The 18,903-nt window shown below is 38.6% G+C and overlaps 1 protein-coding gene across 1 annotated transcript; it reads right to left on the reverse strand.

Moving 5' to 3' along the window:
- Positions 1 to 3,120: 3,120 nt before the first annotated feature.
- On the reverse strand, positions 3,121 to 18,658 carry Elac1 (elaC ribonuclease Z 1). Its single transcript, XM_027948950.2, has 4 exons — positions 18,583 to 18,658; positions 12,657 to 12,821; positions 8,911 to 9,387; positions 3,121 to 6,753 (listed from the first exon to the last, which is right to left on the reverse strand). The coding sequence occupies exons 2-4, from the start codon at positions 12,811 to 12,813 to the stop codon at positions 6,287 to 6,289; spliced, it is 1,101 nt and encodes a 366-aa protein (XP_027804751.1). The 5' UTR covers positions 12,814 to 12,821; positions 18,583 to 18,658; the 3' UTR covers positions 3,121 to 6,286.
- Between the last annotated feature and the right edge of the window lie 245 nt (positions 18,659 to 18,903).

Here is an 18,903-nt window from a genome sequence, read left to right on the forward strand (position 1 = left end):
ACATTTGCTTTGATATTCTCATACATAGCAAAAGTCAACATCCAACTTTTTAGGCAGGAAAACATTTTCCCAATCTCTCCCCAGCTCTAGTTCGGTCTTGTTTATCTTAGGACATTAAATTAGAGTTTTAAAACTATAAGGATCTGCCCCATAAAGTCACAGGCAACCATTTTCCTTCTCCTCAGTTTTAGTTCAGAGATTAGGGAAGTGGATTTTGTTTGTTTTTAATATTAATCAGGAAAAAAAAATCCCTAAGTGTTGCATATTGATAGAATAACAGAATGACAAGGAAATTTGAGCCAGTCAACACTATTTATTGAGCGCCTAATTTGTTCCAGGCACCAAGGGAAACACAAACAGACATAGTTCTGCTCTTGTGAGAATTACAGAGCTGGTGGGAAAGAGAAACATCAGTCAAATACTCGCAGAAGCAAAATGAAGCTATGTGCAATGAGCACCAGGAAGGTCAAGTGCAGGTGCTGTGGGAGTAATATGCTACCTGGTAAAGGACCTGACAAGCTTTCTGTGAGACTGTAACAGCAGAGTGGTGATCTAAGACCCAGTGAAAGTCACCATAGGAAGAAGGGAAAGAGCATTCCAGGCTGAGGAAGCAGGCCATGCAAAGCTTTGTGACAACAGCAAGCCCTGTCAAAAGACTGACAGAAGGCCCATGTGGCTGGGGCTGCAAACATGGGCAGCACTGTGGAGTAAGTTGGAAAGGTGGGTAAGGCAAGACCATTAACAAGTTTCAAGCAGGGAAAGTGAGGTGGCTCAAATCTGCATTTTGGGAAAAAAAAAAAAAAATCCCTCTGGCTACAGGATGAATGGATTGGAATGTTACAAACACTTGAGAGGAACTGTCAACTGCCTAGAGCGCCCATACGGAGAAAAGAATGATTATTGATGATTGAGAGCAGCGTCTTACATGTGTTTTAATGTGATTTTTACAGTAAATTAATATATACAAATAATTCAAACTATCCAATAGTACTAGTACTGTAAGCCTTATAAAAGACAGCAGTCCAAGGAGGGCATGGTGGCGCACGCCTGTAATCCCAGTGGCTCGGGAGACTGATAGGAGAATTGTGAGTTTGAAGCCAGCCTCAGCAATAGCAAGGCCCTAAGCAACTCAGTGAGACCCTGTCTCTAAATAAAATACAAAATAGGGCTGGGGATATAGTTCAGTGGTCAAGTACCTCTGAGTTCAATCCCCAGTATCCTCCCCCGCCCCCCCCCCCCTCGTCCCAAACAGCAGTCCAGCCCTCCTCAAGCCCCTTTCTCCCTCATTTTTATTTATTATTTTGGTACCAGGGATGGAACCCAGGGGTGCTTAACCAATGAATCACATCCCCAGCACTTTTTATTTTTTGAGACAAAGTCTTGCTAAATTGCTTAGAGCCTAAGTTGCTGAGGCTGACCTTGAACTTGGCAATCCTCTTGCCTCAGTCTCCTTAGTTGCAAAGAATATAGGCATGTGTCACTGTGCATGGCCTCTCCTTTAAAAATCCCTTTTTCTTAGGGGTTGGGGATTTTTGCCATGCAAGCCCCTAAGTTCAGTCCAGGGGGGGGAAAAGCCCCCCTCCACTCTTAACCATTCATCTGATAAACTGGTATTTTCTTCCCTTCTTCTTGCTTTTTAAAAATTTTTTATTTTTTGAGGGGGGAGGGGGTAGTGCTGGGAATCAAAACCCAGGGTCTTATGCATCCTAAGCTACATTCCCAGCCCTCCCCTTGATTTTTAGAACATAATACGCTTAAAGTGCTATTTGTTTTTCAGACACTATTTACTTCCTATTAGAAAAGAGTTTCACGCTATTATCCAACTCCCATCCCCAAATCTACTCTTGGTTATTTATTTATTTAGTTAGTTAGTTGTTGATGGTTCTTTATTTTGTTCATTTTTATATGCAGTGCTGAGAATCGAACCTAGTGCCTCACACATGTGAGGCAAGCGCTCTACTGTTGAGCCACTACCCCAGCCCCCCAAATCTATTCTTACCTTATCAATAAAGCCATGATCAGCTCTTGCTTTTTAGTATGTCCACGTTAATAAAAACATTCACTCGTTCATTACCTGAAAAATCCATCAATCAGTAAAGATAGACCTAGTATATTTCACTAAAAATTCATATCTTTGTGAGGACAAAAGTACCATCACTGTACATTTTTCATCAATATACCTGAAGCAATAAAAGGATTTTTATCCTTTCAGTATAGTAAAAACTACCAAAATCTTAAGTTGGCTTAAAAATATTTAAGGAAATCACAATTGAATTATATGTGCCTAGTTAAAAGACATAACAAAGTTATTTGTGCTCCGAGGGCAAAAGTAATCTTTGTAGGACTGATGTCTTGGGAAGGAAGTATCAGAGAGGATATGAGTCAACAATAATCCATGTAATCTATCAATGGAGCAAGGAAAACAGGCCTCAGCTATACGTCTCTAGGAATGCAAATGAACATAAAAACAAGCAAGTGATTTCTACTTGGGGCCTAAAAACCTAAGCCAGATGTTTTGAACCTCACAGAAATCAATTCCAAGGAAGGAAATACTCAGAAATACAAAGGTTTGTGGACAAGAACATTCACAAGTAGTATTATTTATAATCATGGAAAACAATCTTTATGTACCAAAATAGAAAAATTGTTAAATGATACTAGATCTGTAGAATCCAATTATATAAAATCACCAAATTCATGCTTTCAGAGAATACTTAATGCTATGGGAAAATGCTCATGAAAAAAAAATTAAGGAAGGTCAGCCTACATGTAAAAATATGCATGTGTATATAATATATACACATATGCAAATACATGTATAAGTATATATAAAATATCTATACACACCCCAACTTAAGTTCATAGGAAAAAGACAACTTTTTTCTCCTGGCTGGTCCACCATCCTTTTACTTCAGAATCACCTGGGGGGCTTATTAAAAATGAAAATTCCCTATTGACTTAGGAAGCAGAACCTAAGGATCTCTGTCTACCTATCGACACAACTCACACCTCAGTTTGAGACCCCTGGACCCAAAACACTAGCTCTCTCTGAGCAGTGGAATTATGAATAATTGCCTTCTTTTCTTGAATCTTAATAAACAATTCTTTACTGAGCAAACATCACTTTTATGATTCAAAGTTTATTCAAAGCACATTAATGAGGCATGAGTATTAGCAACAGTTGATTTAGGTTCCATTTGGACAAGTCTAAACAACTTCTGAGAACTAGAAAGTGCATTTTTTTTAACCTAAAATAAGTAGGTATCTATGAATTCCTGGCAACTGAAAGTCAATGTAGGACAAAGAAAGCACTATACCAAGTGTAGATATGGAAATCATTACCTCCATAAATTGAGCTGGTAAAACATAAAACTATAATCATTTTAGAAGTAATAAGGAATAGTATTTCTCAATATCCCAAGATGTTCCTTGGCAAAAAGAGGGTTCAGTGATCAAATAAGCTTGGAGGAACATGGCACATTATTACCCCTCTTCCCTCCTACTAATGTATCACCAGGAGTAGATTACAGGTTAAGTCAAACATACACTTCATTCTTAATTCTAGCTCCAAAAATTCTTAGAATTCTCCTAGCATTAAAAACAAACTCAAGGCCAAAAGAGGGTCTAGAAAGAATTCTCACCATGGACTGATACTGCCCCCAACATCTCAATTCCTTTCCTTGGTGTTGGAGGGCTCAGCCCACATACATTTATAAAGCCTGAGTCTAAGAGCATGGCTCAAGCTAGCTACCAAATAAAGCCCAGAAGCAGCAAAACTAAGCACCAGGCTACTAAATATTTACTTTTGTTTATTATCCACCCTTACACTATGAGGTCAGGGCTAGAAATGTGTCTCCTTTTGTCTACTCATTTTATGTACACCCAACACAAGAAAGCTTAGCACTTGTTTGGTACTCAGTGAAGCGGGCGCACCTACCAGGTGGTTTAAGTTCCTGAAAAGTACAGTAATGAAATGAGCTTGGCACATAAGTATGTTCTAATTTGTGCACTCTCGTGATATCAAGGCTTTATTCATTCAGAAAACATTTCTGAGTGCTCACTGTAGGTAGGCATTTCTAAAAATATAGAGGTGACCAGGACATAGTCTCTACCCATAAGGGTTTCGTGCAGTGGAGATACTAGTCCTAGGCTTTCCCTATGTACAGGTTTGGGCTCATAGTAGATGTCTAATTAATGCTTGTTTAGAAACAAAGATACACTATGCTGATCAAATTTGGGCACTTTGGGGGCAAAGTCTAGTCAGAATCCAACCATTCTAGAGATGCCTGAAAACTGAAGCAGAGCTTTTTTTTTTTTGGTACTTGGGATTGAACTTGGCCCTTGTGCATGTGAGGCAAGCACTCTCCCAAATGAGCTATATCCCCAGTCCCAAGCAGAGCTGTCTTGATCATCACTACTATGCCGTCTCCATAACCATCCAGGAGTCAAAATTTTTGACCAGAGAAACCCCAGAACCCAAAGAATTTTGAGAGAACACACTCTGACAATGTTTCTAAATTTGTGTAGCGTAAAGCTCTTTAGGTTCTTGTGATGTTAATACACAACATTGAGAAAGGAGTTCATAAAAAGTTGACAGCCCTCTACTGCAGGCCTCCTCAATGCCTTTACCCAATGGGCTCCTTATCTGCACTGTCACATGTAATCGTCACAACAATCCTGTCAAACAAGTCTCTCCATCCCCATTTTGGAGATAAACAAGCTCCAGAAGTTAAGAGAGAATAAGTAATCTGCTCTAGACCACACAGAGGTGCTACACAAAGTACAAAATGGGACTCTAAAATCAGGTCTTTCTTGTACCCAACCTGGTTTGTGATCATTCCAAAGAATACTGTTTTTAATAGGTTGATGGGCACGAACCCAGTCCCAGAGGGGACATAGAGCATAAAACATTCCCCAAACTGATTTAATTAGGGAGCCCTTTTGAATGAATCAGCATTCTATATTAATTTTCCACAGAACATAAGATCATAAGGAAAGGCTATTCTACAAGGAACATTTATTAAGTTTGTGCTCAAAGAATTATTCTCTCCTTATTCTGTATGTTAGGAATTTTCATTATAATGTGCCTTGGTGTGGATCTCTTGTGATTTTATACATTTGGTGTCTTGTAAGCCTCTTAAATTTGATTTTCCAATTCATTCTTCATGTTTGGAAAATTTTATGATATTATTTCATTGAATAGATTGTTCATTCCTTTGGTTTGGAACTTTATGCCTTCCTCTATCCTGATAACTCTTAAACATGGTATTTTTATGGTATTCTATATTTCTATTATTAATGGGGACATGTAAATTAAATCTCAGTAATAAATACCACTTTTTACCCCCAGATTCATAAGCTTCACTTGATGACTCATTTCTTTCAAAAAATATTTGATAGAGCATTCCAATTCTGACATATTCAATCTTCAGGATCTGTTGTTGGATCAACTTACCTAGTAATTCAACTCAATATGTCACTAATTTTGGTAAAGCATATTCACATTGGAAGTATAAATTTTAACTTGCTGTATAACTCAACAGGCCTGCAATATGCATTTGGGGATGAGGTTATTCTACAGGACTAACCCAAACTTTACAGGGCATCTAGCATTCCTGACCCCTGCAGATTAAAACCAGTAATATTATCACTACCACCCCTCTGTCATTGTGAGAAGAAAACATTCCCACAATTTCCAAATTCCTAGGACAGTACTCAGATGAGAATTGTGGGCTAAGAGCAAACCAAAAATTTCAGCAAAACACTAACATATCACTTAGCCCAGCCCTGAATTCAATAATCCAGTAAAACCACTGCATGCTATTGTTAATATTACATATACAAAGTCTTGTGACTCGCTCTTTCTCTTCTGTTAATAACATGAGCAGATTCAACACAAACTGACAAAATACCATTTCTAGCCAAGAGGCCGATTCCAGTGTACTTTTCCAATTACTACAATAAAGCTGGGCAGAAGCTAAGCCCAGGACTGCATGGCTTACATCTGTGGCAGTAGTCAGAAAATGAGAAGAATACCTGCAAAATCTATCTTTTTGTCAAATATGCACTTTAAGAAGGATGCTGGGTGGTTTTTTTTCTTCTTCTAAAAATGATTTATTATCAAAAAGCTTGCTCCCTCTCACTAATGAGTCAGATCAATAATGCAGCTCCATCCTTTTTAGGATTATCAGGGCCAAAATAATTTCAGACCAAAAAACAAAAACAAAAGAAAAAAAAAAAATCTGGACTGTAGGTTCAGTAACATTTACAGACATGTCAATATGTTTCATTTCTTGATTGGAATGCCAATCACCATAAAATCTTCTGCTAGAGTCACTTCTTGGAGATCTAACACTGATTCTGCTTGCTTTTTCAGTTCCGCAATGCCATCTGTTTCTCCTTCTCTGGCCAAGGCAACTGGTTTGTACCTCTGACTGAAATGAGTAAGAACCAGCCTCTTTGCTTGGCACATTTTTGCAAACGTTGCTGCCATCTGAGGTGTGCTATGGCCATGCTCCTTTGCTTTGTCCATCTGGGTGTCATCCAGGGTTGCCTCGTGGATCAACAGGTCTGCTTCAAAGCACAGTTTCACTCCTCCATCTCCTACAACCCCAGAACAATCACCCAATATGCATATTTTTCTTCCAACAATAGGCTTTTTTAAGACATCCTGGGGAGAAATTGTAACCCCATTTTCCAGAACAACAGAGATCCCATTTTTCAGCTTCCCATAGGCAGGACCTGGCGGAACACCTAATGATGAAGGCAGACAATGTTACATCATGGATATGGAATTTATGACTGTTTAAAAGAGTCTATTTTAATAGCATAGCAAATAGAAGATGGAAAAGGCATCAAATTCTTTTCATAATTATTATAAATGTTTTACTACTGTGGAAACTCGAATATTTATACATTTTAAAAGTTCAGTGTTGACTCCTAATACAATGTCTTTATATTTAAAACATTTCTCATGCACATGTACCAGATGACTTTTAAACTCCTAAGTCCCTCTAAGATTTTGTTATAGTCAAGATAAAAGTTTTTGTTTTTTTTTTTATATAGAGAGAATTTTAATATTTTATTTAGTTTTTTTAGTTATTGGCGAACACAACATCTTTGTATGTGGTGCTGAGGATCGAACCCGGGCCGCATGCATGCCAGGCGAGCACGCTACCGCTTGAGCCACATCCCCAGCCCCAAGATAAAAGTTTTGATTCTCTGCTGTGCATAGGAATTACAGCTTTTAAGGGTATTAAATAAATTAAATATATTATATATTAAATATAATAAGGTCATCTTTGGGTAAAATTAGAAAAGTCATCTAAATAATGACATAATCAATGCTAGTCAAGACAGGTACCTACAAACTAACATAATAAAAATGTGTTAGAGAGAACTGTTGGATCACAAGATCAATGAGCATTTGGGCAACTGTACACAATCAATCTTCTTCATAAGTTGGTGAAGTCCTATGTTTACCAACCTGGAATTAAATCTCACATCAGTTTAGAATAACATCTGATCATCATTCTGGACAACTGCTTACAAACAAGTGTAATGATAGTGATAACCAATTCCAACACTGATCATGTTTAAAATTTCCAAATATAACAGTATTTCCATAGGCTTTTAGATAATAAAAATAACTTTGACTTAAGTTACTTTTCCTCATCTAGCATCTTATTTAGAGTGGAGAAGAGACTGCATATGTAAAGAGACAAACAAAAAATATCATCATGCTTTTTATAGGCACAGTCACACCATGTTAAGGAAGGTAGAGATGGAGGCAGAATGGACTGGGCCTCTGCTCCCTAAGAGGTATTAAGGATCCCCTCATGCATGATGGCTAGTTGGAGGAAGTGTGAAGCCTTCCATGGCCCTAAGACCATCTTGGTGTACTTCTTCCCCACTGTGATGAACCCTGGTATGTAAAACTGGTTGAGGTGTAATATGCTAAACACCAAATTAATCAAGGTTGAATGAGTAGACAAAGTAGATTGAGCAGGAAACCATGGAAGTACTTGGTTGCAGTTTAAGTTGTAAGGTTAAGAACCAAGGAAAAAAAATTCTCAGATCAAAGATGTCACTGAAAACATACTTCAAAAGGAAGCCATGAGGGTTAGGGAATAGCTTAGTGTTACAGTGTACAGCATTTACCTACCATATGGGAGGCCCTCAGTACTTAAAAAAAAAAAAAAAAAGAAAAGAAAAAAATAAAACTGAAGACAAGAGACCTAAAACCATCACCATTACCACCACCTAAACCATCTTACCAACCAAGACAGTACAAGGCAGATTAAGAGTGTGGATCCAGCCAGGTATGGTAGCAGATCCCTATAATCCCAGTAACTCAGGAGGCTAAGGCAGGGGGACCGCAAGTTAAAGGCCAGCCTTGGCAACTTAGAAAGACTCCATCTCAAAATAAAAAATAAAAGGGACTGGAAATGTAGCTCAGTGGTAAAGCAACTCTGGGTTCATTCTTCAGTACCAAAATAAAACAAAGCAAAAAACAAAGGAATATGGCTCCAGGAAGTTAAAGAGAGAAGGATTCAAATATACTACATATTTGACTTTTATTCTGAATAAAATCTTATGGCCCCAAGGATTTTCCTTAATAAACAAACTTTGGGCAAAGGAAGTGAGTACAGAAAATGTAAGTTTCAGGCCTGAGACACAGGAAAGGAAGTTACTATGATACTTCTAATGGCTTCAGTAAAAAACAGTTCAATTGATAAAAAAAGAAAAAACACGGGCTGGGGTTGTGGCTCAGTAATAGAATGCTTGCCTAGCACAAGTGAGGCACTGGGTTCGATCCCCAGCACCACATAAGAAAACTAAATAAACAAAATAAAGGATTGTGTCCATCTACAGCTAAAGAAAGAAGGAAAGAAAAAACAAACCACTTACCAAGGTCTTTCAGCTTCTGTGCATTGAGTTTACCTGGGCGTTTCTTTTCTACAACTGAAAACCCAAAGGAGGGAATTCTGTGAAAGAGGCGAAATGCTTTTACAACAAACTGTTCATCATCAACCAGAAGGTATGAGTTTTCTTCTGAATCTAATAGGATAGTTCTTCCTTGTCCCTCTTTGGGAGAGGGGGGGCTCTCTGTTGCTTTATCGACATGTGAAGATTCTTTTAGTACTTCTGTAGGACACTGATCTTCTGTGGGCACCAGCTCATGGACCACGTAAGGGAACACCAACTCTGTGTGAGAGAGCTCCATGGTTCGCCAGATAAAGTCTCGAAGTCCTACAGGGCCATAGATTTCAATTGGCTGTTTGGTGACCACAGAGCCACTCTGCAGGCTGATTGTGCAGAGGAGGCCGGGAAGGCCAAAGAAATGGTCTCCATGAAGATGCGTGATGAAAATCTTGGTAATTCTCCCTTTTGATTAAGACAAAGAAATATATTTGGAAATTTTTAGAAGTAAAACCTCAGACAAAACTATTTGAAACAAACCAAACGACTTACATAAAAGCAGGAAGTTGAATTTACAAGTTCTATTTACCATCATAAACTTATTCCTTTACATTATACAACATGATTCCAGAAGTAAGACAGTCTTTATTTCACTGGATGGTTTTAAATAAGATGAACTTTTTTTTCCACAAAACATTTTCAAATTACATAAGTTTTACAGTATTTTCCTATATATGTTCTCTCATTTAAAAACAAGAAAGAAAGAAAGAAATGAAATATGTGTACCAAAATAATTCACTTAACTAGATGGGACTAAGTGTCAAAAGCATTTGGCAGTCACATTGCCCCCTACTGCCCCCTCTGGGAACAGGGAATGTGTATTCCAACAAAACAAAATGTTCCACCAACTACTCTGAATGATTGGACCAGTGCCCGAACCCAAAACTGCCTTTTAAGGACTCTACTCTGGACAGGGATTAGCCAACCAAGTCAGGGCCTGCCTATGCGGGTGAGCTTGTAGGAAAAGGAGAAAAAGGATGGGGGTGGGGGGTACAGGAGGGGGAGAAAAGGAGGAAGAGAGTAACCAAATAAGAAACAGGGGAAGAAGGTGGACAACTATAGATGCCACAATGTAGACTGGAGAGCAGGTCCTCTGGACCTATATCTTGGACCTTTCTCTTGCTTTTAGTCTGAACGAATACAATAGCTTTTTCAGTGCACTATTGGCTAGGTTATAACTTTATTTAGCCAATAGTAAACTGAATTTACTGCTGGTATGTGGCAGGATGCCACATCACCATTTTCTGAGGTGCACCACAGGCATTTTGAAAGTAACAATCACAACTAGCACATTTCCAGTATAACAGGCTTTTGGGCCTACTTCAAGACCCACCTATTTTAAATATTTGATACCATAAAAGTACAGGATCTCTTTATTGATACCATAAAAGAACAGGAACTGTTTATTGCAATGTGATTTGTGCTACGTCAGCAAATGGTCTCCAGTTTCTCCATTCTAGACTCTTCCTAGAACGACTCCGCCCAACCCAGGCTGCAGTGGCAAGTGGCAGAGAACAATGGATTGGGCAGAAGTTGATTTTGGACCCTGAGAACCCCCTGGAGGCACTCTCTAACTAGAAATCTCAAAATGCTCCTTTCTCTTTTTAGTCCTTGTTGTCACTGTTTATGACTTCGAGAATCCTTTCATTTCAACTACCTGTCTAGGCTGCCAAACCACCTCCAAGTGGGACCTGAAGACTACACAGACATAAGGATGGCAGCAGCTAAGCCCAGATCACACGCTGGCCTCAAAACTGTTAACATCAGACTTTCTGGGTCCTCTCCTATCTACTCCAAAACAAAGCCAGAGTAGAACACCAAAACAGCCTGTGAACCCAAAGCACGCAAGACAAATTAAGTAAGTGGAAAATTGCTTCCCACAGTTATCACAATTTCAGGGAAGATAAACATTTCATTTTTCAAGAAACTTGATTTTAGAGGAAGAAGTAACAGTAACCACAATTATCAGAGGTATGAGGAAGCTATCAAATGAAGAACACATGCATTCCCTTTCATTTGAGAACAAGGAAGTGATGGAGAAATACTGCCAAAAACAGTAGTGGAATACAAAGCATCCCCAGAAAAGAATGATAATAAACACCCTCTGAAATAATTATTCTTACAGCAATTAAAGTCATTAATTTTCACAGGAAAAGTTCTGCAACAGATTGTATGTATATATGCTCAGCTAAAAAAAAACAGGTTATGCAAAGTACAGTGTGATTCCATTTATGCAAAACGACACATACATACATACAAATATACCCATACCGTTACAATATCTGTATGTATAGAAAATCTACCTATGGGAAGAGGACTTGGGTTTCTCTTCTTTACACTGTTTTGTTTAAACTTCTACAATAAGCATATTTATACATTTATTATTGTTTTATTATTATCATTTTATTTATTTACTTTTTGGTGCTGGGGATTGAACCCAGGGCCTCACACATGCTAAACACGTATTCCACCACTAAGCTATATCCACAACTCCTTTTAAATTTTTATAATCATGTTAAAAGCATGTTTTTGTAATCCTTTTTTCCCCCAGTACTGAGGAATGAACTTAGGAGTGTTCTACTGCTTAGCTACATTCCCAGCCCTTTTTATTTTTTCTTTGGAGACCCAGTCTTGCTAAGTTTCTAAGACTGGCTTCAAACTTGCGATACTCTTGCCTCAGCTTCTCGAGTTGCTGAAATTACAGGTATGTACCTGTGTGCCCAGTTGTAATACTTTTGAATAATCATTTTATGATCATTTTATTTTATTCTGTTGGGTTTTTTTGGTGGTGCTAGGGATTAAACAAAGGGCTTCCTGCATGCTAAGCATGTGCTCTACCACATTTAGTACTTGAAAAATACTTCCATTATTCTACTTATTATAATTACAAGGTTGATGACTATCTGCATCTCCATTTCTGCCACTCCACTTCTGTCATTAAGAGATCCTGGGACACTAGAAGTATCTTTCCTTTTGTCATCAAGTTACCACACCCTGTGATGAGTTGTGGGAATTACTGCACTAACTATTTATCAAGACCTAAAAAATAAGATGTAGGTTGCTCAATGTCTTATCCATTCACAAACTGAACAGATATTTATTGGGCATCTACTAGGTACATAAGTGATCAGTGAACTTAGTTTATTATATAGGAAGATAAAGAACACAGAAAAAAACTATTCCAATAACTTAATTTCAGATACTGATGATGCTAAGAAGTTAATAAAAAGAGGAAGAAATAATAGAATGGGGTAAGAAAGGGAATACTTAACTCAGAAGGTCCAGAAAGCCTCTGAGAGCATCTTCCTCCTCTGAACACCTACTGCCCTTTGTATTTCCTCATGACAACTATCCCCTCATGGAACTGAATATGTCCACTGTTCCTTGCCAGGGCAGTGTCCATCTAATATGTCTCAGGTAGCTCTCCCATCTTGCACCCCCCAAGTCTATAAAATTCTTGCTCTTGACATTTATAGACTAAATGAAAAGCAAATAAACAAGTACATGGAGTGGTAATGGCAGGGTGCCTGGGGGCCTCCCAAGTCTGGCCAGAGCTCTAGCAGGAAGTAGGATCACAACTGGTAGGGCTGTTTCTGAACAACAGGCCCAATGAGAACTAAGATAATGACAGAGAACAAAAAATAATCTTGATGAGATACTGACTGCACACTAACCTGCCTTCAGTTGGCTTTTCATAAGCTGTGTCTGTGTCCCCTCTCCACAGTCAAAGAGCCAGCATTCGCCTTCACACCGAAAGACCACAGCAGAGGCACCCCGAGTAGGGGATGGATATGCTGCACCAGTCCCAAGAAACGTCACATCCATAGACATCTTCCACCCTGCAACAGAAAGTTCACCTGATTATTTCAAGTTACTGTTCCGTGTGATTTACTATTATTTATTTATTTTGGGTGCTGGGGATTGAACCCAGGGCCTTGCACTTGGTAAAGTCGCTCTCTAAGCTACATGCTCAAATCCTATTTGTTTTTTGATTATGAGCCCTCCCTACCCTGAGTGGTGCTGGGGATCAAACTCAGAGCCTCATACATGTTTGGTAAGCACTCTACCACTAAGCTACATCCCAAGCCCTGGTTATAACTCCTAATTGAACTAAAACAAGTCAACAAACCTTATATTGACTGTTTACATATACAAAATTAAACCTAGCTAAAGTAAATCAATTCAAAACTGTAACTAAGAGGCTGGAAGTGTAGCCTACTAGTAGAGTGCTTGCCTAGCATGTATGAGGCCCTGGGTTCAATCCCTAGCACTGAAAACAATCAAACACCACAGCTGAATTTCAACTACATAGCATTTCCAAAGAAAAACTATGGGACAGTAAAAAGATCAGTGCTTGCCAATGCAATGGAATAAGGAGGGAAGGATCAATAAATACAGCACATGGGATTTTTTTAGGACAACAAAGCTATTCTGAATGCTACAGTAAGAATAGACATGTCATTATACATTGGTCACTTGTACACAGAATGTACCACACAAAATAAAGCCAACTTTAGTTAATCATAGTGTGACAATATTGATTTATCAAAGGTAACAAATATGTCATAGTAATGCAAGATATTAATACAAGAGAAACTGAGGGGTGAGTAGCGAGAGGGCCTATAGGAATTCTGTAATTTCCATTCATTTTTTTTTTAAAGTTCTAATAAACACTAAACAATAATAATCTAGTTGAGGTTCTGGGTAAGAGGTGGTATTTAATATACTCACAAGCAGTGCTTCTGGTGCCCATGGTGATCAGTCCTTCCTCTGAACTATTATGAACAGTAATGTTCTATATTACTCTACAGTAATGTTGATATTTCATTGTAATGCTGAGCAAATGTCTCACTTCCCTAAGTGACTGGTTATGGGGTTCTGATCTTTTAAGTGATCAATAACCTGTGAATATTTAGATTTCTACCAACTCCTGGCACTATCGCCTTCACTATTTATGGGCATAACTGCCATCTCTGATATATTTCTATTATGGAAGATGTGTGTCAAATAGAATAAATATTGACACTTATACATAACCAAATATAGATTATCCACATTAATCCACATTGTTGGGTGGAGAGGAAAACAAATAATTTTAAGAAAAACTACTACAGTAAGAAAATATGACCAAAAGTATTGATAGCTTTTCTTGGTCCTAGGAATAACCAGATAAAAACAGAAACAGGGGAGGGGGAAAATCCCAGTCATAAGGGCATAAAAAAAAACCAAACCTTATAAATCACCAGAAATAGTTAGCAGGACCAGGACCTAAATGATTCAAATAAATGGAGAAACACACTATGTGCCTTGATAGGAAGACCTGATATTACATAAATGTTCATTTTTTTCAAAATTAATGTGGATGTCTTTAGTGTAGTTTCTATCAGATTTCCAAGAGATTGTCTTAGAACAAAAACAATCCAAAGATCACTTGGAAAAGAATAAATGTCTGAGAATGGGAAACAAAACTGCAAAAAGTAGTGAGGAGTGACTTGCCTTTTCAGATGACACTTATTATGTTAAACAGATATAATAAGAATAATACTGGCATAAAAACACAGGTAAAGGAAATGGAAGTCCAGAAATTAATATGTACAGGAATCAATATGTAACAAAGGCATAAAAGCGTGGTTTACTTATTGAATGGCACCAACAAAATTGGCTATTCTTGCAGAAAAAAGCAAAGTCCCTGTTTTACATTGTATGTAAAATTCCATTCCACATGGGTTAGCAATTCAAACCTTTAAAAATCCAATTTTTTTTTTTTTTTTTTAATTAGAAAAGGGCTGAGGGTATAACTCAATGGTAGAGCACTTGCCTAGCATGTGTATAAGACCCTGGGTTTGATCCCCAGCACTTGGGGGAGAAAAAAAAACAGAACAAGAGAATATATGTATATAACTTTGGGGATGGGAAAGCCCTTTATTATCAAGACAAGAAGCCAAAAAATTTAAGGAAAGATATTTTCACTGTATTTTTAAAAATATTTTTTAGATGTAGATGGACACAATATCTTTATTTTATCTATTTATTTTTATGTAGTGCTGAGGATCTAACCCAGGGCCTTACATGTGCTAGGCAAGTGCTCTACCACTGAGCCACAACCCCAGCTCTTTCATTGCATTTTATATCGTTTTATAACTTTATATATGAAAAGACTCAAAAAGTCAAAGGAAAAATAATGGCTGGAAAATTGGTTTGCATATCTTATGACAAGGGATTAATGTCCCTTTAAAGAGTTTATACAAATGGATTTTTTTAAAAAAATACTGACCCAAAAGAAAAAACGGTACAAATGGATTTTTTTAAAAAAATACTGACCCAAAAGAAAAAACGGTAAAGGACATATCCCAAAAGAAATTCAAATGGCCAATAAGCATGAAAAATGCTCAGTCTCTAGGTAGGTAGTAGGAATTCAAATTAAAGAAATAAAGAGACACCATTTTCCACATAGAAGCTGGCAGATATCAAGGAAGCAATGCTGGCCTTGATATCCATTATCCAGGATGAAGTGAGATGGACAAATGGGTGCTCTCAGGAGCTACTGACGGTGGAGGTGTAAATTGCAATTAAGACTTGGGCGAACGATGGGAGAATACATATTATCAATAATAATGTTGCTGTTGATAACAAACCAGTTATCTCATTTCTACCCTACAAAAATAAAGGATCTACATACAAAAAAAAAAAAATGTTTATTTACTGTGGTACTTTTAGGTGGCTAAAATAGGAAGGCAATCTAAATATATGCCATTATGGAAATGGTTTTATTAATATTCCTAGTAATATATGATTAACTATTTATTCCATAGCTAATAAAAACTCAGGTCTGAAACTATCATCCTAGAAGGGTAAGAATGATAAAAGTTAAAGTTATGGTATAATCTCATTTTTGTAATATATTCTCCAAACCCTTATATTTATGTAAGACAGAAAGTCTGGTATGGAAGGATACACATATACTGGTTATCTCCAGGGTGATTAGAATGCTGGGGCAGAGAAAGGAGATATTAATTTTCAAATCTTTGGATTGTTTTCAGTTACAACTGACAGTATTTTATTTTTATTTTGTATTTAATTGTGATTCTATTTTTAAAATGGTTAATACAGCCAAACATACTTTTCTAAGTAGACAGCATCTTGTTTTCCTTTCATTTTAGGAAACAGTCAGCTCTCTACTCCCTTTACCCTTTACACACAAGGCAGCACATTTTATCTCGGACCAAAGCCTTGAGGTTAGTGCTAGTGGCCGTCTGTATGTTCCACGTCTTCACCTCCAAGATTAAGCCTCAATCTAACAGTTAAGCAGCTTCCCTACTGGACTGCAGATTGTAAAAGGTGAGAATAAACACAAAGTTAAAACTTTTTACAGTTAATAAAATGCAGAAGGAATAACAGAATATAGTCACTTTGCAATCCCTAACAAACAATGCACCTAGATCAGTGGTATGGAAAACTGAGAGCATATCAGAATCACCTGGAGAGCTTTTAAAACATATTAATGATTAGGCTCCATCTTAGAACAATTTAACAGTAAATTCTGTGAGACATGTGTTTTGATATTTTTAAAAAGGGGCAGGGATATTCTTCCCCTGTAATTCTAACAGAGTTAGATTTATTAACAACTTAGAAATAAGGACAAAGGAGAACTATAATTAATTGATCATGCTGACCTAAACTCATTAGTTAATCTTTAATTTAAAAAAAACATTTTATTAAGAAAAATTATCCCAGCAATTTGGAAGGCTGAAGCAGGAGAATCACAAGCTCAAGGCCAACCTCAACAACTTAGCAATACCCTCAGCAACTTAGCAAGACCCTGTCTTAAAATAAAAAAATAAAATAAAATGGATGTAGCTCAGTGGTAAAGTGCCCCTGGATTCAATCCCCAGAACTAAAAATGAGAAAAGAAAAATGCAAACACATATGGAAATATATCAGCATAATGAATGCACTGCCACATTTCCATCACTGAGCCTCAGCGATTATCAACTTATAGGCAATCTTGATTCATCTATTCCTCCACCCTACCCCCACTGCTCCAAGAACACTTGATAATTGGTATGAGGTACTTTCATTTGGCTGTCTTTCTGACATCAACATCGGATCCATCATTTCATTAGGAGTTGCCAAAAGGTGTTATTATTCTCTTATTCCTTCTGCAGTTATTAGCTGGTATCCTTCTATAAATCCCTGTTCAATTAACTAGTTATCCTGCAGTGTAATTTGTACATAAAAGGTCTACAAAGAGACGAGATATTATCTAACCCCTGATGATGCAATATGAAATATAGTCAGCAGCCTTCATGAGGTTTTCTTGCCAAAAAAATAGAATCAAAACCTGAAAAAGCCTGTAGGTCTAAATACCAGTTTATTAAAGGAAACCACAGGGATGGGGAAAGCAACATGCAGGCTGCAAGAAACTTTACAGGACAAATGACATAGTCTTTTTCTACAAGTGAAAAACAAGGAAAAAAATAAAAAAGATTAAATGAGATCTTAGAGACATCAATCAAATGTAAAGTGTGTAGCTTGTCTGGATCCTAATTTGGACAGACTGGTAAGGGGAGAGTCAGGGAAGAGACAATCGGGGAAATGTCAACACTGGATAGATGATAATATGAAATACTAATATGACTGATAATGGCTTTATGTTTAAAAACAGAGTTACTGTGTTTCATTATTTAACCGATGGAATGATACATTTCAAATTTGCTTTAAATAGTACAGTGGAGGTAAGAGATGAAACAAGATTGATCATGAGTTAGGAGTTGAATATATTATTCTATTTTCATGTATGTTTGGAAGTTTCCATAACAAAAAGTTTAAAAACAAACCAAATAATCAAAACCCTCCCACTAGGTCAGAAAGCAATTAGAAATTCATGTAATCAATGATGCATGTTCTGCGACATGCGCCATTCCAGGTACCAGGAATTAAAAGCGGCCAAACCAGATTAGGTCCCCGTCTTCTTGGACAAAAAAAAAAAAAAAAAAAAAAAAAAAAACACAACAACAACAACAAAAAAAAAAACAAACAGATGTTGGCCTTGTCAAGACTGTGATCCACCCTCGACGAAGTGTACATTCTGGTGGTGACCACAGTTGTCACTCTGGGCCCGCGTTTCCCGGTCCCGGCTGCAGATCACAATCCCTGGAGACGATGGGGCTCACACTGGGAAGGCTTCCCAAGTGATTCTACTGGCTGCCCAGTGGAGAACCAGCGCTCCCTAGTTTCCAGACAGTCACTGTCACCCCTGCAATCACCAAGTGGTGTAGGTAGGGCAGATACTGCCGTCCTCCATCTTAAAGCTGGAGAACTGTGGCTCTGAGGGAGAGTGAGTGGCCAAGCAGAGGCCAGGCCTCCGGCCACCAGCGAGCCCAGGCTCCCCTACCAGACCGCGTCAGTTTCGCAAAAGGCGGGCCGGGCGGCGGTAGCAGCGCCAGGCAGCCGAGGCTCCGGCGGGGATAGTGACGAAGCGCGTCCTCGCTACCGGGGCCCGGCTCCTCTGCACCAGACTGGGCCAGGCCGAGCCGAGCCGAGCCCGCGAGTCCCGAGGAAGCGCGCCCGCCCTGCTCCATTGCACCCTACCACACTCACCCTCTCCCCGAGGCCCGCGCAAGAGCCGAGGGAGATGCAGGCCCGTTCCGAGGCCCAGCAGTCCGCGGGGCAGCGACGCGTGCGGGCGGAAGTGCGCCGCCGACAGGGTCCCACGCGGCCGCTCTAGGGCGCGCGGGAGGTCCGCGCTCGATGGCGCCCACCCGGGGCCAAGCTCCTAGAGCTTCCTAGCTCCTGGCGGGGTCGCCGGCCAAATGCCAGCAGGTGCCCGCCTTCTGTCAAGGTCGCTATAAAATGGTGGCCGTGACGCATGAAGGCCAAAACGACTGCATCAAAATTGAAAATGTTTATTCTGGTTTTTGC

This window comes from Marmota flaviventris, chromosome 16 (assembly GCF_047511675.1).
Source record: "Marmota flaviventris isolate mMarFla1 chromosome 16, mMarFla1.hap1, whole genome shotgun sequence".
NCBI lineage: Eukaryota > Metazoa > Chordata > Mammalia > Rodentia > Sciuridae > Marmota > Marmota flaviventris.